At 45.3% G+C, this 23,547-nt stretch overlaps 1 protein-coding gene across 4 annotated transcripts in view; it reads left to right on the top strand.

Annotated features, from left to right (window-relative positions):
• The window catches only part of USO1 (USO1 vesicle transport factor), a 123,528-nt gene that overhangs the window by 64,625 nt on the left and 35,356 nt on the right, over positions 1 to 23,547 (top strand). For 2 of the 4 annotated variants that reach the window (XM_077276484.1, XM_077276476.1), the window contains 10 exons: positions 1,352 to 1,452; positions 4,178 to 4,280; positions 4,584 to 4,639; positions 5,350 to 5,470; positions 13,547 to 13,725; positions 14,849 to 14,989; positions 17,812 to 17,900; positions 19,299 to 19,453; positions 21,661 to 21,866; positions 22,407 to 22,427. In XM_077276484.1, coding sequence (XP_077132599.1) covers positions 1,352 to 1,452; positions 4,178 to 4,280; positions 4,584 to 4,639; positions 5,350 to 5,470; positions 13,547 to 13,725; positions 14,849 to 14,989; positions 17,812 to 17,900; positions 19,299 to 19,453; positions 21,661 to 21,866; positions 22,407 to 22,427 — 1,172 coding nt within the window. The remainder of the gene's footprint in view (positions 1 to 1,351; positions 1,453 to 4,177; positions 4,281 to 4,583; positions 4,640 to 5,349; positions 5,471 to 13,546; positions 13,726 to 14,848; positions 14,990 to 17,811; positions 17,901 to 19,298; positions 19,454 to 21,660; positions 21,867 to 22,406; positions 22,428 to 23,547) is intronic. The other 2 variants (XM_077276497.1, XM_077276490.1) reach the window with 1 other exon arrangement.

Genomic DNA, 23,547 nt, shown 5'->3' with positions numbered 1-23,547 from the left:
GGAAGTATTTCGCTGTGTTCCGGGACATACTGCGGCGACACATGCGCAGTAATGCTTTTCGGCTTTGCCCGTAGTTGGGCAGAGCATACTGCGCGTGCGCAAGGCAAGATTGCATTGCGCACACGTGAACTACGGAGGAAACCTACTCAAATTCAAGAAAATATTGCGGACAGCGGGAAAGGAGAGGGTGAATGAAAGAAGAGGAAACACTGCCCATCGGATCGGACACAGGGCATTTACATAGCCCTCCAAATTCAGGTGACTGAGTCCCTTTAAAGGGACTCAGAATGACTGCTAGTGCTCAAACAAAGCATAGCCACTCAGTGCATCATGGCGTGGCCAAACATTTAATGGGAATCTGTCAGCAGGTTTTTGCTAGCTCATCTGACAGCAGCGTGATGCAGGTAAAAAGAAGCTGAATCCAACTGTGTATCACTTAGTTCCTTGAGTGCAGCGGTTCAGACACCAAGTTTTTAGACTTAGCAATGCAGCAGAGCTGATAAAGCTATCCCACCAGGCTGTGAGAGCATTATCCATAGACAGTGAGCTGCGTATCACGGGATGGGACAGAGTGGGACTATCATTCATAGCTGCTGTAGTCCAGACAATGATAATCACTAGGTGATGTAACCTTCATTGTAAGTAACAGCACACAGCCTGACATGTGACACATGCTTGAAGTCTGTGTTTTAACCCCTATCTCATGCTGTCCTCAGATTACATAGCAAAAACCTGCTGACAGGTTTAAGTGCAACTTACCACCTGCTTGTTTTCCTTTTATGTCCACCTTCCTTCTTTTTTGCTTGACAGCCCTGGCTTCACAGAGCATAGCTCCCTCACATTCATCCACTCTCTACATCCATACATGCTACAGTCACACACTTTACACCTGTACAGACACACATGATCACCCTTTCTACACCTGTAGGCAGTGCATACAGCCACACTACAGTCACGCACACCCCCATATGTACATGTACAGTAATGCCACATTCCCATAAAATCTGATGCCTAATCTGAGATATCAGCAGTCTATTGAATAGGACTAGATGAGTCTGCTTAACGACACCATGCTGGGGAAGAAGGGCGGCGCAAGATGGAGAAGGCATAGTGCTGTTACAAAGTAAATACATTATATATTTATCAAATGCAGACCTGCTTGTCTCCAGTGTTGGAGGCTGGAGTTCCTTCCACTTTGGGTATTTTCGACTATTTCTTTTAGCATGCCCAGGATCTGATTGTGGGGTAAAACCACTGAGGGCACTTCACCATCATTACCATTAATAAAGATAACAGCACATTCTACTCCTCTGCCATTTTATTTCTAAAATGTGTGTGATTCATTTTACAGAGGAGAACCAGCAAGTGCAGACAGACGACCTGGGAGTCCAGTTCACAGAAATGTTCATTAAACAGCAGGAAAATGTCACAATGTTACTCTCTATTTTAGAGGTTAGTCTCATCTGTTTCTTCGTTTTGTCTTCAACAAGTGGCTGTCTGGTAAAAAAAAAAAAAAACTTCCATCTTTTTATTTCTAGATGCCACAGCAGATAAAATATTTATATATTTTTAAGATTCCAGGCCATGCCCCTCTGTATACATTTTTACAGAATCCACCGCTCTGGTATCTTGCTTCTTCCTGGCAGTACTTACCCCGTCCATCAGAAAATAAATCTTCCTTTTTTTATGCTGTTCTCATAGAGGACCCTCAGTGACAGTTTGGGATTGTGGAGATTGTTATTTCAGGGGTAGAAACAGCTAGACCATAGGGCGGACCCTCACACAGGCAGAAAAGGAAGCTGCTACATCCACCATATATTATACCCTCCTGCATCCAGTAGAGTGCCCATCAGCCTGGTTGTCGTACTCCAGGACCCTGCTGCCGGTAGTGCCACTGTTGGCCTCGTGTGACGTTACACTGCTCCGTATGGTGCATCCTTAAGAACCTAAAAATGTACTCTTCAGAGAAATGCAGTTCATAGCTGGCACATGGGCAAATTGTATGGAAACGCCAGACTGTATGTGTAACTGATGACTGTTATTTACTAAATGTGAGCAGTGTTTGTAATAAAAATGCACAGATATTAAAATTGGATTCAATTATGTTATATTTAAATATTACAGATGATAAAATAAACATTTTGTGTGCACATTAATTCCTCAAATACAACACATAGAAGATCTGTCACCAAGAAGGGAATCTGTCACCAAGTTTTTGTCACCTAATCTGAGAGCAGCATAAAGTAGAGACAGAGACTCTGATTCCAGCGATGTGTCACTTATTGGGCTGCTTGCTGTAGTTTTGATAAAATCCGTTTTTATCAGCTGAAGATTATCACTGGAGGACTAGTACACCTGCTGCCATGTAGTTCTCCATATTCATGAGCTCTGGAAAACCCCACCCACAGCACTGATTGGCCAGTGTATAAACTGTGCATAGGCAGAAGGCTGCCAATCAGTGGTGTGGGCGGGGTTATACAGAGTTCAGAGAACTGGTAGATCTGCCGCAGATAAATCGGTGATTTTATCAAAACTGCAGCAAGCAGCCCAGTAAAGGTACCGTCACACTCAGCGACGTTGCAGCGATATAGACAACGAGCCGATCGCTGCAGCGTCGCTGTTTAGGTCGCTGGGGAGCTGTCACACAGACAGCTCTCTCCAGCGACCAACGATCAGGGGAACGACTTCGGCATCGTTGAAACTGACTTCAATGATGCCAAAGTCCCCCTGCAGCACCCGGGTAACCAGGGTAAATATCGGGTTACTAAGCGCAGGGCCGCGCTTAGTAACCCGATATTTACCCTGGTTACCATTGTAAAAGTAAAAAAAAACCCAGTACATACTCACCTTCTGATATCTGTCACGTCCCCCGGCGTCCACAGGGTTACGCACTGCTGCTCAGAGCTTCCTGCACTGAATGTGTCAGCGCCGGCAGTAAAGCAGAGCACAGCGGTGACGTCACCGCTGTGCTCTGCTACTGCCGGCGCTGACACATTCAGTGCAGGAAGTTCTCGGCAGCAGCGCGTAACCCTGTGGACGCCGGGGGACGTGACAGACATCAGAAGGTGAGTATGTACTGTTTTTTTTTTTTTTACATTTACAATGGTAACCGGGGTAAATATCGGGTTACTAAGCGCGGCTCTGCACTTAGTAACCCGATGTTTACCCTGGTTACAAGTGAACACATCGCTGTATCGGCGTCACACACGCCGATACAGCGATGACAGCGGGTGATCAAGCGACGAAATAAAGTTCTGGACTTCTAGCTCCGACCAGCGATATCACAGCGGGATCCAGATCGCTGCTGCGTGTCAAACACAACGAGATCGCTATCCAGGACGCTGCAACGTCATGGATTGTTGTCATTCTCTTTGCAAAGTTGCTGAGTGTGACGGTACCTTAAGTGATAGACAAAGACAGGAGGGGCGCACTCTATATTTAGTCTCAGATGGTGCTCAGAGGAAAAAAGTACAGTATAAAATATATGTGTAACCTCTGGCACTCAAAAAAATACAACTTTCTTTGCTTTGAATTAATGGATTTATTCACTACCTACCGGTATTTGGTACCTTAAGTGATGCATATCACTGCAATCAGAATTTCTGTCCCTACATTATGCTACATTCAGAGTTGTAGGCAAAAACATGGTCAAACATTTTTTTTAATAATTTGTGCTGTTAGTATTGTGAAATTTGGTAACTGATGCACTTAAAAGGGAAGCTATCATCAGAAAATAGCCTTATGATTATTAGGGTCTTGTATTACCTGTATTTTTAAAACATTTTTTGGATTTTTTTTTTTCTATTTGCTTTGCGATCTTTATAAAATAAATAAAAATGATTAATCTTACCATTTTCACACTGGCCACTGGGGCAATTTTAGACTCGTGCTTACTGTGAAAAAAATTGAGCACAGTGGCACATACTGTAGGATACAATACATATGGGACTTTTTGCTTGACGTTGACTAGGGACCAGTATTTTTCACCTTCCAGCCATATTTCATGATCACACAAAGAAAACTTATTAAAAAGTATCTAGCAATGCAAGTGACTGAGCATGTAGTAAATGTGGATTATAGCACTTGCCCCAATTTTGTGGTGCAGTTCAAGCTTGAATTATGGCACTGGTCTTCATAAATCTGCTCCATTATTTATCTGTCTCATTTGCTTTTACAGGAATTTGACTTCCATGTTCGTTGGCCGGGTGTGAAACTACTGACAAGTCTTCTGAGACAGCAGGGACCTCAAGTTCAGCAGATCATTTTGGTCAGCCCTATGGGTAAGGGTCATTCGCCACAATGACTGGTCTTTATTATTTGCATGCTATATATTTAATAGATCTTTTTGGCGTTTGTTACTATGACCGACTACATAAGTTTAGTACTTCATTGGATCGAGAACATTTGAAAGTAGTGGCGTCTGCTAAATAGCCCTCAAAGTGCCAAATAGGAGAGCTGAAGCCAAAGGTGTCGGTCATAGTGACAGATGCTTCATTTTGGTTATAGCTGTCACATAATATCTCTGGGTGAAGGATATTAGGTGTTTTCTATATATTCTAAAATGAAGAAATCTTATTTTTCAGGGGTTTCCAGACTTATGGATTTGCTAGATGACTCCAGAGAGGTGATCCGTAATGATGTAAGTCAAAGACTAGGCCGTGCTATGGAAAAGTATAATCTACTGATATAGTACATTAAAACCTTGCTACATCTGTATATCTTTTTTATGTGTGTTTTAGTTTGATTTAACCTATGTGCAGATATGTTTTTCTTTCGTTAGACCCCCTTCACATGTCCGTTTAAAAAACACGTAAGCATGAGATGGTCCGTTTTTACTATCTGTATGATTTTCACTTGGCCATCCCTGTGTACTATCCATGTGCCGTGTACTGGAATAGAATGTAGAATAGAAATTCCAGATTTTTAGATGTTAAAGATATGCAAAAAGTGAGTTGTGTGTAGCTTACTGTACAAGTAATAACCTAATAAAATGTAAAAAAAAAAAAAAAAAAAAAAAAAAAAAAAAAGACTAAATGGGTTACCCCTTATGTTTGGTAACCAGCAAAGGTAAAGAAGACAGCAGAGAGCTGATATTATCAGGCTGGGAAGATCCATGGTTGTTGAGCCTTTCCCAGCCTAAAAGCCTTAAATAAACATTCCAACTCTTTCCCTTGATCATCAATTTCTTAAAAGAATAAATAAAAACGGTTCCCATTAATAAGTATTGTTCTCCATCTAATTATAGCTCTGAGTTTTCACAATCATTAAAGTAATTTAGCGGTAAGGCGATGATGGCCTGGCATGAATGTGCTCAGGTCACCTGAAGGTAACTTCTCTTTTGTACTGCAGGGCCTTTTGTTGCTACAGCAATTGACAAAAAGCAATGCCGCCATACAGAAAATTGTAGCCTTTGAAAATGCTTTTGAGAGACTCCTTGACATCATTACAGAGGAAGGGAACAGCGATGGTGGTGAGTGTGAAGTGGTGAATTACAACGTTTCTTTAACTTGAGAACTTGGCTAATAAATAGTTTTGTGGTTTCCATAAAATGGAGCTTTAGGGTGGTTGCTTTACTCATAGGACCTCATATGTAGTTCACCCTTCATGGTGGGAACCATTTTATTATGTGGATTGTGTTAGGATGCTTTCACAGTGCGTTCTGTGTTCCCGTCAGGGCATACATTCTAGATTCCCCTCAAAACTGGTTCCGGACGCATGCACTGAAAGAGCCAATAGACTTAGGCTGTGTGCACACGTTGTTGATTTTTCGCGGTAAAAAACGCAGCATGTTCATTAATTTTGCTGTTTTTTGCAAATTTCCCACTATAAAATGCATTGGGAAATGTCCGGAAAAAAACGCACCAAAAACGCATGCAGATTTCTTGCAGAAAATGTCAGGTTTTTCTCAGGAATTTGCAAGAAATCCTGAACGTGTGCACATAGCCTAATGGTGATTGCAGAGCCAGCGTGTGCACTGCCGTGCACTTAAGGGAGTGTACACCTACAGGAGGCGGACACTCGGACACAGTCAACTATTTCTGGCTGTCATCCTCCTGCAGGTGTACACTTCCGATTGCTCTGCCTTCACCATTACAGACTATGGCCGCATAGGTGCCTGTGTCTGGCCCCCATTTTGCAGGCGATTTCAAGCATATGCCCTGACCGGTACACAGAACGCAATGTGAAATCACTCTTATTGATTTTCAATGTTATTTTCTCAGCATTTGTGATGATGGACGTTTCAGAAGCACAGCAGGCGTTCCCAGTTCCATGCTAGTATTATTATCAATAAACTCTTGGTAAAGGGTTATTCCCATACCCTGTCTTCAGCAGTGCACTACTTGCTTTTGTTGCTTCATTGGGGTACACCGGTAACCATGGGGTGTATGCTTCTGACGATAGGAGGCTGACACTATGCAGAAAAAAAAGAAAATGGCTCCTCCTCAGCAGTATCCACCCACCAACTGGTACAAAGCATGCCAGTTTTTGCTTAATGTCAGTAGGAGGCAAACATGGATCTATTCCTAGACCCGTTGTTTCCTTTTCAGGGCACCTGTTGTGTTTTATTAATCTTTTTCTCTTTGTTTTACAAGTTCTTTCTCTTTCTACAGGGTGCAGATTTTTCAACTGTTGTCCCACTATAGTGCGACCGAGAGAGCAGTGTGGTGACACCCACATCAATCACTCTTGGACCCGCAGGGCAGGACCTAATCCATTGTCACGGTGCATCAGGGTGATTCCCGGTGGCCGGTCCTAACCTTTTCCCCTCCCCACCCCTCTCCTCGGAGAGGGCTGGGAGGAAGACAGTGATCACCAGTGGTGGCCTTCTCCTTGACTTGTTAGTGGTTAACAGTCTTCTGCAACGTCTGGACCCAGGATGGTGTGGGAAGGAGGATACCTTATCCCAGTGTTCCTCTCCTACCCGGGGGCTCCTGGTGTTATCCTCAAGGGGCAAAGAAGGATTCGGAACTCCCTTTTCAGGTATGTCCCTGACCTCCCCGCGGTTTCACTCAGCCCTGGCGCATATTCGCTGTGGTGCCCAGCTAAATTTAATGGCCATCTTTGGCCCTTTTTTAGCACCCCTCTTTTCAGCAATGCCCCCTTACCGGCCACTCACCGCGCTTCTTTTAGATTGCCCGCTTTCTTTCCAATGAAAGCTCGTCTTTCTCTATCACAGTCCTGGCATTTCTGGGCCACACCCCTCGCAATCACATTGTCAGCCTGCTTCTTCCCCACTCGTTTTTAGACCTATCACAGGGCCTCTTCTCCTCGGTCAGTACACGCCCACCTTTGGCATAGCCATTCAATGGGTGGGCTCTTGCATCGCATCACCGGCAGGCATATTGGCCAACCATGCCTCCTGCAGTGTTTGGACTCCTCCATCTTTGCGTTGCCGCCTGCATCAGTCTGCACGCACCGCTCCCTTCTGCCACAGTTCTGCGGACACACAACCTGCAGAGGGACACAGCAGACCTCACTACCTCAGCTGGATCGTAGCTGACAGTGGGTAGGGCTTTGTTCTACCCTATTCATTGGTCCTCCACAGCAGTATCTGCAAAGCTCCCACTTATGCCCAACTCTAGGGAGGCTCTCCCCTGCCCCTCGAAACCTACAATTATTCATTACGCCTGCGCCTTCTGTAAGAAGCAGTGGCCCTCAGATCAGCCCTCACCTTTCTGCATCTCAGAAGTCCCCCCACTGTCTGGGATGAGATCACACCCTTTCCTCCGAAGTGGGCTGTCGCTATGTCGCAATCAGTTTCTGACCTGACCAGGGTGTCATAGTCCCTGGTTCAGGTCCTAGAGTGCGTTCCAAACCTGTCTGCAGCCACCAGTGCTCCGAACACCTCTCATGGTGATTCGCATGCACCTGACCGCAACCCTCATTACGTCAAATCTGAAGCTAAATCAAGGAAGCGAGCTCTGTCCAGCTCTCCGGGCTCCTCTACATCCTCCAGGATGCCATCCTATCCCATGCCCCCTCTTCTGAGGTGGCTTAGAATTCAAAACTTCAAGATATGATAGCCTTATTGTGGCGATTGCGCAGACCCTTAGTGTTAAAGGATGAGGCCTCTGTGCAGGAGCATTACGTCTCCTTCAAACGAGCAAAAAAAGTCTCTCCCAGGTGTTTTCTAACCACTGGAAGTTTGATGCAATTGTTTCCAAGCATTGGGAACTCTCTGAAAACCGCTTCCCAGGGAGGAAACTGCTGGATGTTCTTTATCCATTTAGGCCGGACTCACATTAGCATATGTGTGCGCAGCGTATACCTGCGTACCGATCCGCATGCGTCTTGTGTACATATATTTAAAATTGTGGAAACAGGGGCATCAGTTCGCATGCGGTAGCGTACGCCTGCGTCGTAGCGGTGTGCGGCAAACGCAGTATGTTGCATTTCTTGAGGCATCAAATATGTGCAGGTTTGCGCATGCGGATGAGTGCGTCAAAACAACGCATTACTGTCTATGGGAACGCATTGGTACGCTAGGACGTTCTAGCATGCGTTTGCACATGCAGATTATGCGTTGCGCACAGAAATGCTTATGTGTACTTAGCCTTAGTCCGGACCGCATTAGTAAATGCACAGACTCCCCTACCGTTGATCCGCTGGTGTCTCGCAAGACACTTTTGTCTCCGTCGGATTGTGCTTTTCTCAAGGATTCCACGGAAAGGCAGAATGAATCCTTGGCCAAGTCAGCTTTCGACGCAGCCAGTGCCTCCCTATATCCCATTTTTGCTTCTTCCTGGGTAGCATAGTCTATTTCTGCGTGGGCAAGAATGCTTTGTCAGGGTATTCTTACAGCAGTTCGCCCATATGTGCTGGCCGATTTGGCAGACCACATCATCCACGCTGGCAAATTTCTGTTGGCAACTTCCTTGGATGCGGCCAGTTGTAACGCCTGGGCTACCAGCTACATCGTTACCATACACCATATTGTCTGGCTTAAAGCTTGGAACGCGGACCTATCATCTAAAAAGTCGTTCACTAACCTCTCCTTCCAAGGTTTTAGACTGTTTGGATCCAAGCTGGATCAATTAATCTTGGATGCTACCGGTGACAAAAGTACTTCCCTTCCCCAGCTTAAGTCTAAACGACCATTCAATAGGAAGCGATCTCTCCAGTTTCGCTCCTTTCTGCCCTTTTCTCCTCCAGGGACTTCCTCCCGCCAAGTCCGCTCGCTCACCTGCTCCAAAGAGAGAGGAGGAAGCTGTCCTTCAAATGGGCTCCTCACAGGCATTTAAGGGGTGGATCCTCCAAACCCTCAGAGTCTCATTCCAACAGGTTTTCCTCAACCTGATGGGTTACCCACACCTGGGAATTCCTCCGGGGTGGGAGTCCGGCTTCTACTTTTCCGTGACGCCTGGTTGTCATTGGTCATCAACGCCTGGGTCAGAGAGCTTGTGACTTAAGACTACAAAATCAGGAAGACCTTTCTTCCTGTCTCTTCTACCAAGACTCCTGGCTCAGGCTCCAGGTTTTCTTCAGGCCATCTCCCTTCTATGGACAAAAGTTATTGTACCCATTCCCTTGCACGAACGCCTTTCAGGATTTTACTCCCATCTATTAGTGGTTCCAAAGATCGACGGATCTCTCCGTCCGATCCTGGATTTAAAGCAGCTGAACCATCATGTCCGGATCCGTCATTTCCGGATGGAGTTTCTACGTCCGGTCATTGCCTCTATGGAGCCAGGAGTGTTCCTATGCTCTATGGACGTTCAAGACGCTTATCTTTACATTCCTGCCTGTGTCCAGCACCAGCGTTTTCTCCGTTTCGGTATTCAGGAGAAACACCATCAATTCACAGCCCTTCCCTTCGACTTGGCAGTGGTTATGGCCATCCTTCGCTCCAAGGGGATTCTCATAATCCCCTACCTGGACGATCTGTTTATCAAGGGGCCATTTTCCCAAGACTGCCATCTGAGTCTCCAGATAACCCTGGACACTCTCGTCCATCTTGGCTGTATAGTCAACAGGGAGAAGTTCTCCCTGACCCCTGCTCAGCGTCTGGTGTTTCTGAGCATGAGGTTCGACACAGTTGAAGCCAAGGTCTTCCTTCCAGGAGAGAAGATTTCCCCTCTTCGTCAGGGGATCCATGCTCTAAACCGCCCATCTCCACATCCCCTACGTCTCTCCATGAGCGTTCTGGGGTAGATGATCGACGCTATGGAGGCCGTGCCCTTTGCCCAGTTTCATACCCGTCCCCTTCAGCTGACAAGAGGTCTGCTTCCCTGGACCAATCCATTCTGCTGCCTCTCAGGGTGAAGCAGTCTTTAAAATGGTGGACTCCCTCCTCTGTTCTGCATGGGAAATCCTTCCTCCCTCTCCGCTGGCAGATCATCACCACCGATGCCAGTCTCCTTGAATGGGGAGGGGGTTTTCTCCATCACACAGTACAAGTTTTCTGGACTTCCCAGGAGGCCGCTCTCCCCATAAATCTGTTGGAGGTCAAGGCAGTTTACCTTTCCCTTTGTCACTGGCAGACCCGCCTTGCAGGTCACCTGGTCCGCATCCAATTGGACAATGCCACTGCCGTGTCATACATAAATCATCAATGTGGGATGCGCAGCAAACAGGTCATGGCGGAGGAGGCAGATACTAGTTTGGGCGGAATGTTACATTACCACGATATCAGCCTTCCATATACAAGTGGTCGACAATTGGGCAGCTGACTTTTAGTCGTCAGGGTCTCGCATCAGGCGAGTGGTCTCTCAACACCGCCGTCTTCGACCTGATGTATCAGAGATGGGGCACCCCGGACGTTGATCTGATGGTGTCTCTGATGAACAACAAGGTGCCTCAATTTGTAGCCAGGTCATGCGACCCTCTAGCCATCGATTGCGACTCTCTAGTGATTCCGTGGTCCCAATTTCAGCTGCCTTACCTTTTTCCACCTCTCCCGTTGATTCCCAGAGTCGTAAAAAAAGATAAAAGCGGAAGGGATTCCGGTAAATCTGGAAGCACCGGACTGGCCAAGAAGGGAAGGGTATGTGGAGTTGCTAGACATGCTCTCTGATGTCCCCTGGAGGCTTCCAGACCGTCCAGATTTGCTCTCACAAGGCCCCTCCCTCCACTAGAATTCACGGTCTCTGAATTTAATTGCATGGTCGTTGAGGCCGCAGTTCTGACGGAGGCCATTTTTTTTCCCATCAGGGAATTCAGATCATGATTAATGCAAGGAAACCAGCCTCCTTGCGTATTTTTCACAGATAATAGAAAGCCTTCTTCCAATGGAGTGAGGAAAACAATTCTGTACCTATGTCATTTTCTCTTCCTTCCATACGGGGGTTTCTTCAATCTGGTCTCGACTCATGTCTCACACTCAGTACCTTTAAGCGCCAAGTCTCTGCGCTTTCAATTCTTTTTCAGCTAAATCTGGCCTCTCATCCCCAAGTCAAGACTGTCCATTAAGGAGCCTCTCACCAGGCACCCCCTTATTGTCCTCCGGTAGAGCCGCGGGATCTTAACGGGAACCTGTCACTCCCAAAATCGAAGGTGAGCTAAGCCCACCAGCATCAGGGGCTTATCTACAACATTCTGAAATGCTGTAGTTAAGCCCCCGCTGTATCCTGAAAGATGAGAAAGAGGTTAGATTATTCTCACCCAGGGGCGGTCCCGCTGCTGTCCGGTCCGATAGGCGTCGCGGTCCGGTCCGGGGCCTCCTATCTTTTTACGATGACGTCCTCCTCGTGTAGTCACGCTCCGGCGCAGGCGTACTTTGTCTGCCCTGTTGAGGGTAGAGCAAAGTACTGCAGTGCGCAGGCGCCGGGAAAGGTCAGAGAGGCCCAGCACCTGCGCACTGCAGTACTTCAACAGGGCAGACAAAGTACGCCTGTGCCAGAGCCGCAGTGTGAATACAAGAAGAGGACGTCATCGTAAGAAGATGGGAGGCCCCGGACCTGACCGTGACGCCCATCATACCAGGACCGCCCCTGGGTGAGTATAATCTAACCTCTTTTTCTCATCTTTTAGGATACATCGGTGGCTTATCTACAGCATTCCAGAATGTTGTAGCTAAGCCCCTGATGCTGGTGGGCTTAGCTCTCCTTCTATTTTGGGGGTGACAGGTTCCCTTTAACCTTGTTCTCGACGCGCTTCGGCAACCTTTGAACCCATTCAGGACATCTTGTTTTCTCTCCTGTCTTGGAAAGTTGCCTTTTATTTGCCATTACGTCCATCAGGAGAATATCTGAATTAGTAGCACTATCCTGCCATTCCTCGTTTCTTATTCTACATTAGTACAAGGTGGTTCTCAGGTCCATTCCTTCCTTCTTGCCTAAGGTGGTCTCTTCATTCCACATTAATGAAGAGATTGTCCTTCCTTCGTTCTGTCCCTCTCCTGTCCATCTCCTGGAGAAGTCTCTCCACAAGCTTGATTTGGTCAGAGCTGTTCGGATCTATCTCTCAAGAACTGCTTCTTTTCGTCACTCTGAGTCCTTGTCATTTCTGAGGGTCGTCATAAGGGGCTTCCAGCTTCCAAGTCCACCACCGACCGTTGGATTCGTTTCGTGATACTGGAGGCATATCGCGTTCAGGACAGACACCCTCTTCTGGAGGTACGGGCTCACTCCAGACGAGCTTCCTAGGCAGTTCGTCACCAGGCCTCTGCTTCTCAGATTTGTAAGGCTGCAACGTGGTCATCTTTGCACACTTTCGTCAGTTTTTGCAAGGCTCGTACCCATGCCTCGTCTGATGCAGGCCTGGGAAGGAAGGTGCTGCAGGCAGCGGTTGAGCACCGTCCTATCTAAGTCCTTTCTTTTTCGTTTACTCTGTTTCGGACTGCTTGGAGATGTCCCATGGTTACCTGTGTCCCCCAATGAATCGATAAAGAAAGAAGGATTTTTGGTACTCACCGTAAAATGTCTTTCTTGGAGCCTTCATTGGGGGACATAGCACCCCCCTGGTTTTGTGCCTATGTTGGACCTATGCGTCCTTTTGTTTGGCTAGTACATGGTTCTGTTTTTGGCTTCTCCTACTGCTTTGACACTAACCGACATGCTTTGTGCCAGTCGGTGGGTGTATGCTGCTGAGGAGGAGCTATTTTCCATTTTTTCTGCATAGTGTCAGCCTCCTAGCGACAGTACACCCCATGGTTACCTGGGTCCCCTAATGAAGGCTCCAAGAAAGATTTTACGGGGAGTACCAAAAATCCCTCTTTTCATCCTTCCTGATTGCTGGGATTACGGTAGTTACTTTATATTAATAGTTCAGGCAGTAGCACTGTCATGCACTGTGTGTACTCTTGATCAGACAGTTTTGCCACTGAAGCTGGCTGGTAACGGTGACACAATAATCAGCAAGCCTTGGAACAGTTCTTCCAAACTCGCTATGAAAGAGCTTGTAAGCACTTCATGAGTTCAGCCTCCGCTGCTACACACAGCGCTGGCCGGACCCCTTGGCCATGGGCAGCAAACAAAATAAAGAAGATTTGGAAATAACAGTAAACACAAATTTAATTGATAGTTAAATTGCAAAGTAGGTTGTCTAGTTCAAGCACTTTACATCTTTGTAGATTTTTTACAACTTTTTTTCTTTACTTTTGTTGTAGGAATTGTAGTGGAAGATTGCCTACTGCTGCTTCAGAATCTGCTGAAGTATAACAACTCCAATCAAAACTTCTTTAAAGAGGGCTCCTACATCCAACGTATGAAGCCGTGGTTTGAAGTGGGGGATGATAACTCTGGATGGTCTGCACAGAAAGTAACAAATCTTCATTTGATGCTGCAGGTAAATATCCTAAATAAAAGGGAAGGTGTCACCAATTTATTGCCAGCTAATCGGAGAGCAGCATAATGTTTAGACATAGACTCTGATTCCAGTTATTTATCTCTTAGGCTACGTTCACATTAGCGTTGCGTCAGGCGCAGCCGCTGCGACGCATGCGTCATGCGCCCCTATATTTAACATGGGCGCATGGACATGCGTTGCACTTGCGTTTTGTGACACATGCGTCACTGTGGTGCATGCGTCAGGGCGCAGAGGACGCTGCATGATGCAGTTTTTTCTGCGCCAAAAACCATGCAAAAGTGGACGCATGCGTCACAAAACGCTGCGTTGTGCATGCGTTTACATGTGCGTTGCGTCGCCGATGCTGCACCGCACAACGCAAATGTGAAAGTAGCCTTATTGGGCTGCTTGCTGAGATTTTGGTAAAATCTTTGTTTTATCAGCAGGAGATTATTACTAGAGGACTAGTACACCTGCCTTCAGGTAGTCCTTCATATTCATGAGCTCCTTATAACCCTGCCCTCATCAATGATTGAGAGCATTATGTGAACTCTGTGCGTAGGCAGAAAACTGCCAGTCAGTGGTATGGGCGAGGTTATACAGAGCTCAGCATTTAGAGAACTGATAGATTTGCAGCACATGAAAAGGTGGTTTTATCCAAACTGCAGCAAACAGCTCAATAAATGATACATCACTCGATTAGCTGATCTTTCCCTATATCATGCTGATCTCAGATGGAGTAACAAAAACCTGGAGTTCCATGAAATAGTAGTAAAACTAATTCCAGTATATATATCTTTGATAGCCAGCACTAAATAATATAGTTTCTGCAGAGCGGAGTTCTATGTAATTCTTCACTGTGGTCCAATCAGCACCTTATTTTCAATAAATATCTGATAAATTGGTGCATTTATGTGTCACTGTGCCCTAAATCATCATCTTCGACCTGCAGATTATTCTAGATATTCTAGTTTATGACCTTCGTATATTCTCATCCTGTCAGACCCCACAAAAGTGATGGGAGTAGGATATTTCTCTTTTCTGACAGGCCACATTTTTTCTAACCATATGTACATTTGAGGAATGATGTTTGACGGACAACTCACTGTGTTCCTGCTTGCAGTTGGTCCGGGTTCTGGTATCTCCAGGGAATCCTCCAGGGGCGACTAGCAGTTGCCAAAAGTTCATGTACCAGTGTGGTTTACTGCAGCAGCTCTGCATCATCTTGATGGCAACCGGGGTCCCTGCAGACATTTTAACAGAAGTAAGTCACTGGTGATATGACTAACAATCTGAAACAATCATGGTGTGCCTTATAAGATCCCTTTGGGGAGAGCATCTGTAGTAGCTGGAGCATGCAGGCTGCCAATTATGTCAATCTTAACGGTAAGCTGTCACCCGTAGAGGTGAGCTAATTGATTTGCAGGAACATGGTCCAGCAACCATTTCAGTAGTTAATTGCCGCCGGCCATGAGCCCTGCTTTTTCCTCCAGGCATGACAGCATTCCCAGTGTGTCTTCTGATCGAAGAGGTGCCAGCGATTCCAAAGGTAGCAAGCCGTTCATAGGGCTCTTGTCCAGTAGCCACAAATTACTGACATGGCCGCAAGACCAGGGTCCAGGGAATCGATTCTCTCTGCTATAGTCACCAGATTTTTCATTAGAAACTGCATCTATCTATTAGACTTGTTGAGGCTGGTGCACTTACTTTGAAAAAAAAATGTGCATGAGATTATAGTCCTTCTGACTTGGGATTTACACAGTAAGAACACCATCCTCATCAGGTCTAAGAGATCTAACTAATAAGTGAAATCTGATGAGACTCACTTTACAGGGGTTTCTTACTAATGATCTTTGTAACTTACTGTATCTGCAGGAAACGTAAGATCTGTATGATTTAGCGATGTACGCATCACTAGGACGAGGATTCCTCTATGCCCTCCTGACATCATAGCTTGGGTCTCCAACTTCAGTGATAATCAGTTGATAAATGTTAGATGTGGGAAGCCCCCTATAAGCATTTTCTAGGCGCTTTTTGTACTACTTTTGTGCGATTACCGCTTGTGCTTGGAAAGCTTTTGGTGGATACGGTAAATGTCACATCTCTAGACCCCTGTTCACACAGAGGACCTCCATTCTAGTGGGAGAAGTGTGAATTACAGTCTGTACTGTATAGAATAGTGCAGGAAATTGTCATAATTTCATCCAGTAAAAAAAAACAACATAAAACTAAACTTTTTATTTCTCTATCGCTTGAATGTAAATGGAGAATAAAAAGGGGACAACTGGAGGAAGAAATGCACAGACTCTGCAGGAGCTTCATTGGGAAGGACTATAAGATATTGTATACTCAAAGGGCCACCATGTCTAAAATAAGTGTGTCCTGGAGTCATGAACTTTTTTTTTTTTTTAAGAACATTAGAGATACAGGTGCTTTTGCTGAGTCACAAGCTCTGGAGGGATTGGGAGGGGGAGAACTCCTGGAGGGAATGATTTTGAAACATCTAGGCAGAGCGTCTTGACAGAGCGTCTGGCTCAAACACTGCAGTACAGCAGGTGGATGTCTCCTGACACTCAGGGAAAAAAATATGGCGATGAGGAGTCAGCATTAGGTAAAAAAAAAAGGGTGCGTTGGCGAGTCAGCCTGCGCAACTGGCAGACTAAATGGCGAGGGCAAGTACCGTCCACGGGAGCAGGCCCTGGAACCAGCCAGGGACTACATTTAGAAAACCCTCCGTCGGGAGAGCGGGGTGGCGAGGGGCCGTGGTTGGGCTATAACGATTTTACGAAAAAAACACCATATCACTATTGTGTTTAAGGGGACACCCCCTCCTTTTTTCCCGGGACTTATGGGGAGAGATACCTGTCCTGAAGGCCCCGGAATCCATCTTTGCAGCACGGTAAGGAAGACGTCATCAGACGTTCTGGAGGGACGGGTGGCTGGATGGTACCTGGTCCCAGGGCTGTACGTTGGGCGGCTATTAGGTACCCATACCATCTTCCCACCCTGCACGTCTGGCTCTGGAGGGCGAGCGGGCTAGGGTGTAGTGGCAAGGACCAGTCCGCATCTTCCTCCGTGCGGATGCCCCAAACACTCTTGATGTGTTAGGAGGCATGGGGTCCTGCCTGGTAGACACAAGAGGGTACAGTAGTGACGCAATCCCACACTGTGCTCCTGGTCTCTAGGGGGAGAGCGGAGTGATCAATTACACTCTGTCGCCCAGAATCGCAAACTGTATCAGAAAAAGAAAGATCATTAATAAAAAACAACAAAACCTAAAGGTAGAAATGGGGCTGAGAGCAGCCAGTTGGTGGGTGTATACTGCTGGTTTCCTGTGTCCCCCAATAAAGGCTCCGAGAGAGATTTTACGGTAGGTGCCCAAAATCTTCTATCATGGGGTTCTGGTAAACATAGACTCCATTAGCTTTTTTTTTCATAAACATTTAACAGAAGCTAAAAAAATCATTGTGAAAATAGCCATATAGAACTTTTACTGTGTTATGGTTTTTACCTTTTTCCTGTCGGTATATTTGTCTTGTTGCCACCCTAAGGCTGAGAACTGTGCGGGCCCCTCCCTGCTGCTGCGCTGTCCTAAAGGGAAGCTGATAGCTGATACACCCTGCCTGACCCACGGGCAACATGTGTCAGGCACTGATCTCAGCCAGGTATGTATGAAAAAGCATACCGCCGGGTACCATGCCTCACAGGAGACTAGCCGGACAAGCTGGTCCTTGGCGGCTTCTCACCGCCTTCTGCCAGTGACTGATGGTTCTCTCCCTATACACACACAGACCTGTCCACCAAGGGGAACGGGCAGGAGAAGCTACGGGGACTGGCATTTCCGACTAGAAGCTTGTAAAGTATCTTTGAATCTCCGCTCATTTCACAGTCACACATACCTGGCTGGCAGCATGGATCAGCTGTCAGGTTCACTTTAAGATTAAACATTAGGAGCCTGAACTATGTTTTCCATATTCCGCACAGCCGTGTATAGGGATTTCATTACATATATACCATGCAATGATTTTTCTTTGCTGACTTTACACACACAATTAATGTATTGTTATGTTTGTTTGCATTTAAAAGACCATAAACACCGTCTCGGAGGTGATCAGAGGCAACCAGGTTAATCAGGACTACTTTGCTTCCGTAAATGCTCCATCAAATCCTCCAAGGTAATTAGTTCTGCTGCTTAGCTCCTAAACTGAAGCCCCCTAGGAAGTGACCCCTTTTTAGAATCCTTCAGTGCACAGATTCATTGCAGAAACTCTCCAGTGTGAGGCTATGTGCACACGTCAGGATTTTGTCAGGCTTTTTCATCAGGTTTTGTAGCCAAAACCAGGAGTTGGTGATAAATGCAGAAGTGGTGCATATGTTTCTATTATACTTTTCTTCTAATTGTTCCACTCCTGGTTTTGGCTACAAATCCTGACAAAATCCTGACGTGTGCACATAGCCTGAATGGGACAGCCAATCTAATTCTTAAATTAGACTGGCCCAGCAATAGCTGTGTGCAAATGGGCGTCTCTTATTTGTCTGGTATCCAATAGTCAGACATTGGCTTACAGGATAGCTACCTGTAGGGGGCACTAGAGACAGTTTTCTTCTTTCTTTAGATCTAATTTGCATACTTTTTCCCAGGAGGCATTGCCAGTACAGGTATGATCACACAATATTTTTTTCAAGCATCTGAACCTCATTGTGTTTTCAAGCAAAAACTATTGTAGGAGACGCTGGAGCTTTCTCTTTTTTTTCCTGAAGTATGTTTTTGTGCGTTATTCCAGCGCTTTGTAAACCTTTTTAATTTGATTTTTGTGTAAGCATTTATGTGAGGGCTGTTTTTTGAGTGTTTTTTTTTTTTTGGGGGGGGGGCATTCGTGTGCATTTTCTTCAGTCCATTAAACAATGATTAAAACTCCAGGTTTTTTTTTTTGGGGGGGGGGTATGCAAAATGGCTCAGAAAATGCTCCAGATGACTTCCAGACATATTCTGGGTGGTTTGTTTTTTTTAAAGTCTTTTAACATAGAAACAATTGTGAAGATACGTATAAGCATTTTCTGAGGCCTTTTTCACCTGAAAGAATGTCGTGTGGCCATTTTTCTGGATTCTTTGACGCCTGAGAAAAATAAGACTATATACATCCGTCAAATACTCGTCCCCCGTATGGTAATTTGGGGCGCAGCGCTAGTCATTGATGTACTTCACATCCAACTTGACCACATGGAGGGAACGAGCCGAAGACCCAACTGTGTGCTGCGGTGGCAGGACAGGGAGAGTGGGCCTAGGACAGGCTAGTATAATGTTTATTATTCTTTGATGTCTAGGGAGATGTCAAGGCAAAATAAACATCTTTTTGGGAAATAGGGCACTTTGGACTTGCACTGAATGAAATTGCTGGCCAATGTGAGGGCATCTTCCTGAATTGTAGTTTGGGAGATTCACTTATCTCTAGTCACAAACATAACATCCCTTAGTAATCACAGAGAGAAGGAATACTGTAACATTTGAAATCTAAAGACATTTTCCGCTCTACCTTTCTTTTTTTTTCTTTTCCTCTTTTGTTTCTCTGAAGGCCGGCCATTGTGGTGCTTCTAATGTCCATGGTGAATGAAAGGCAGCCCTTCGTCCTGAGATGTGCCGTTCTCTACTGCTTCCAGTGCTTCCTTTACAAGAATCAGAAGGGACAAGGGGAGATTGTAGCCACTCTTCTCCCTTCCACCATTGATGGTAGCGCCTCTTTTATGTATCCTCATTTATCTTTTGACAGCCGATGAATGACACAGTGGAATACATCTTTACTTGTAGCACTCAGAAGCACCAATTCATTACATATAGATTGCTGTGCCATGAACGGCTTTTATATTGTATGTCCTTTATATGCCATGAAAGCTGAAAGTTGACATAGATATGATTCCCGGCAAGGTGGCTGTGCTTATGTGGATTCTGCAGTAGAATTGGACATTTTCCTGTGTCACTAGATCTTTTAATTAAGAGGGGACATTTATACCCCAGAAGCAGGACCATTTCCCCAGGGTCCTCTTGGCAATCCAGCAATTGGATGATTGTCCGATCTATCCACTCTGAATAATTATTGCTCCCACATCCTCATGTATTTTGAGAATTGGTTACCGTATAAATTTTGGAAAGCATAGGGTCAGATTTGCCCAATTTGTCCATTAGATAATATTTTAGCCAAACATCAAATTCCTTACTGCTTTTTTTAAAATTTTCGGTCAATGTGATGTCCATGTGTGCAACTATCTGACCAAAGGTGTATAAAAAAAATGAAGATTTTAGGTACTTGAGTGTAAGCTCTCTTTCTCTATCGTTTCATTGGAGGACAGAGGAAACCATGGGTCTATTCTGCTGTCACCAGGAGGCTGACACTATGTAAAAAATATTAGCTCCTCCCCAGTAGTGTACACCCACCAACTGGCAGGAAGCTAATCAGTTAGGGAGGAAGCAGTAGGATAAGCAACAGGAATACAAAAAATCATAACGGAAAACAACACAACCATAAACTAGGGCGGGTGCTGTTTGTACCCACTGTGGCCTCGTAGACCATAGATGATTCAGCAGTGACAGCTCCAAACTGTGCTCTTGGTCTCCTATGTAGGATTAGGCCCCTTTCACACATCAGTTTTTAGCCATCAAACACAATCTGGCGAATTTTGAAAAAAAGGGAACCGTTGCAAATTGTGAAAAACTGATGCAACGGATAAGTTTTTTTATTTTTACCCGGGGATAGAGTTTGGACTTCCTGTTCGAGAGAAAGAATGAATGCATGAGTTTTTTGCATGATGTCTTTAAAAAAACGGAATCGGTCGCCAGATTCCATCATTTCACCTCATGTTTCATCCGTTTTTGCGCCTGATCCGTCGCTTTGCGTTTTTTTCGCCGGACAGAAAAAATCATTCCTTTGTCCGTTTTCTTCGGCCGCCGGAAAACTAATTTGCGACGGATGCAGCAAAAAACAGATGAAACGTGAGGCCATCTGGAGCAATCCTGCTCTAATACAAGTCTAAGAGAAAAAAACTGATCCAGCGGCAATTTTTGACGGATCCGTTTTTTTCAAAATTCGCTGGATTGTGCCTGACAGTAAAACCCTGATGTGTGAAAGGGGCCTTAAAGAGTCACACAATTCCACTCTGTGCCCTCACAAGCCATGCATGGAAGAAAAAGGGAAATCATTAGTGATGAGCGAATATACTCGTTGCTCGAGATTTCCTGAGCATGCTCGGGGGGTCTCCGAGTATTTTTTAGTGCTCGGAGATTTAGTTTTCCTCACCGAAGCTGAATGATTTACATCTGTTAGCCAGCATAAGTACATGTGAGGGTTGCCTGGTTGCTAGAGAATCACCACATGTACTTATGCTGGCTAACAGATGTAAATCATTCAGCTTCGGTGAGGAAAACGAAATCTCCGAGCACTAAAAAATACTCAGAGGACACCCGAGCATGCTCGAGAAATCTCGAGTAACGAGTATATTCGCTCATCACTAGAAATCATTAATAAAAAACAACAAAACCTAAGGTAGAAAGGGGCTGGGTCCAGACCTGTCTGCATCCTAGTGACACTGAGCTAAAACTGATGAGCTTCCTGCCAGTCGGTGGGTGTACACTGCTGGGGAGGGGCTAGCTTCTTTTGGAGTGTCAGCCTCCTAGTGGCGGCACCATACACCCATGGTTTCCTAAGTCCACCAATGAAGCGATAGAGAAATCATGCAGGTAATGGCAGGCATCTCCTGTACCCATCCATGGTGCGGATGAGCCTAAGGAGCTGAATACGGACCCAGTCACAATGGCGATTTGTGAACATGATAGGGCTGATTAAATTAATTGTAGAGCACTACTCCTAAACATATGGCGGTTAAGGTTATGGAAATCTGCTAAATTATACATTACAGCATATTAATGTCTGCCCCTTCCCACAGCTACTTCATTGTCTGCCGGACAGCTACTCTGCGGAGGTCTCTTTTCTACAGATTCGCTCTCAAACTGGTGTGCGGCAGTGGCGCTGGCTCATGCATTGCTAGACAATTCCACACAGAAGGAACAGCTGCTCCGAGTCCAGCTGGCTACGAGTATTGGCAACCCACCTGTGTCTCTGCTGCAGCAATGTACCAACATCTTGGCACAGGTACAAGTATTCGCATGGCATCTGAAATAAGCCAAGGCATTTGTAGGGATGTCACAGTACTTCTAGAAAAAGTTTAAGTCTCCCTCTTTCCATTGTTTCATCAGTAGGAAGCTCTAAAGTAGACTACAGTTTGGGAAACCAATGTAGTGCTGGTGCTCAGAGCCATCCAGATATCTACTTTCTATAGACTTCCAAGGTTTAGTTCAGTTTTGGACAGTGGGGGGTATGCAGCTGTACTAGGTTTACCGAGAAATATGGGAACAGTACATAATATATGAATTGGATGGGAGAATCAATATTCAGGACTCAAGTCGATCAGCCAAGTTACTAATCTGTGACAGCTGGATGGTATCCCTACAGGAGGACATCTCACAGGCTTCCCATCCAGCAGTCACAGATTATTGACCTGGCCAATCGACCTGTCCTATAAGTCTGTTATCCCATCTCACAATTTTTTGTGACTTTGGATGAAATCCATTACAAAGCTTAAAAGTGTCATAATAATAATTCTAATAACTACATTTATGACATAATTTGCAGGGGGATAAGATCGACAGACGGGTATGTATATGTTGGCACTGCTTTCTGACACTGCAGGGCTTCTTTTACTGGCTTTTTCCGTCTGGGTCTTGTTTTCGTTCTCCCATTTAACCTTTTAATAACTGCTCTGCAGTGACTCTTACTCACATGTTCTTTCCTCTGCTGGGGTATTCCCATTAGAGGGTGCTGGGCTCATCACTGGTGCTTTCAGTAAGCAGCATGACTGCTCCATCATTCTAGAGTCCATGTCTTCTAGAATCAGGAGAGATGGACGAGGCACTTAATTCCTTATTTTAAGATGCATTCTGTATCACCAAAAAGATACACAGAAAGGTTTCTTGTATTATATTGTATTCATATTATTATATTTAATATCTTTATATTTCGATGACAGAACATCAGTTCTGGATTGAATTCTGCAGTTGCATCTTTAAAGTAATAAACCAAATCTTATTTAAATGTCCTTTGCACCTTTCTTTTACTTACGGGTGAATTTCATTTTCTACATTCGTCTTTTCTGTCTTGTTCCTTATGTATCCCCAAGCAGATCCTTGCTTGAATGCAAGTAAAACTGACTGAAGCTGTCACTGTCCCAAGATTTTGGGAAAATGAATAGTTTTGCCATTTTTCAGTAGCCATTGATGTTACCCATAGGTAGGGATGAGCGAATCGAATCTCGGGATCGTGGTCCAGTGGCCATGTCAGAATTGCAAGTCATCCTGACTGGACCCCTGCAAACCGCTCCCTTCCTGGCATGACGTCATGTGTATCACGTCGCAACAATGATGTCACGCCAGGTCTACAAATCAGAAGAGATGGCTGTTGGCAGGTAGGAGGCTCCCGTTTGGCAGCCATAAAATGGCCCCTGGACCATGGTCCTGCTAATCGATTCCCTCATCTCTACCCACAAGCAATTCTTCGCACACATGACCACTCCATGCCGTCAAAAAATCTTCCAAAAAATCATACATTTCTTAACTAAATGTAGGGCTTAAGAAGCAATCCACAAACCAAGATGTTCCACTAGGTCATTATTTTGTGGAAAGAAAATTGTATTTTTACATTCTCCATTACTTCAAAACGAATGGGTGTTAATGGCTCCACTTTTCCAATGATTTTCACAGTAGGAATGGCTTCCTGC

Source organism: Ranitomeya variabilis, chromosome 1, assembly GCF_051348905.1.
Source record: "Ranitomeya variabilis isolate aRanVar5 chromosome 1, aRanVar5.hap1, whole genome shotgun sequence".
Lineage (NCBI taxonomy): Eukaryota > Metazoa > Chordata > Amphibia > Anura > Dendrobatidae > Ranitomeya > Ranitomeya variabilis.
This window is presented reverse-complemented; position numbering and strand designations above follow the sequence as displayed.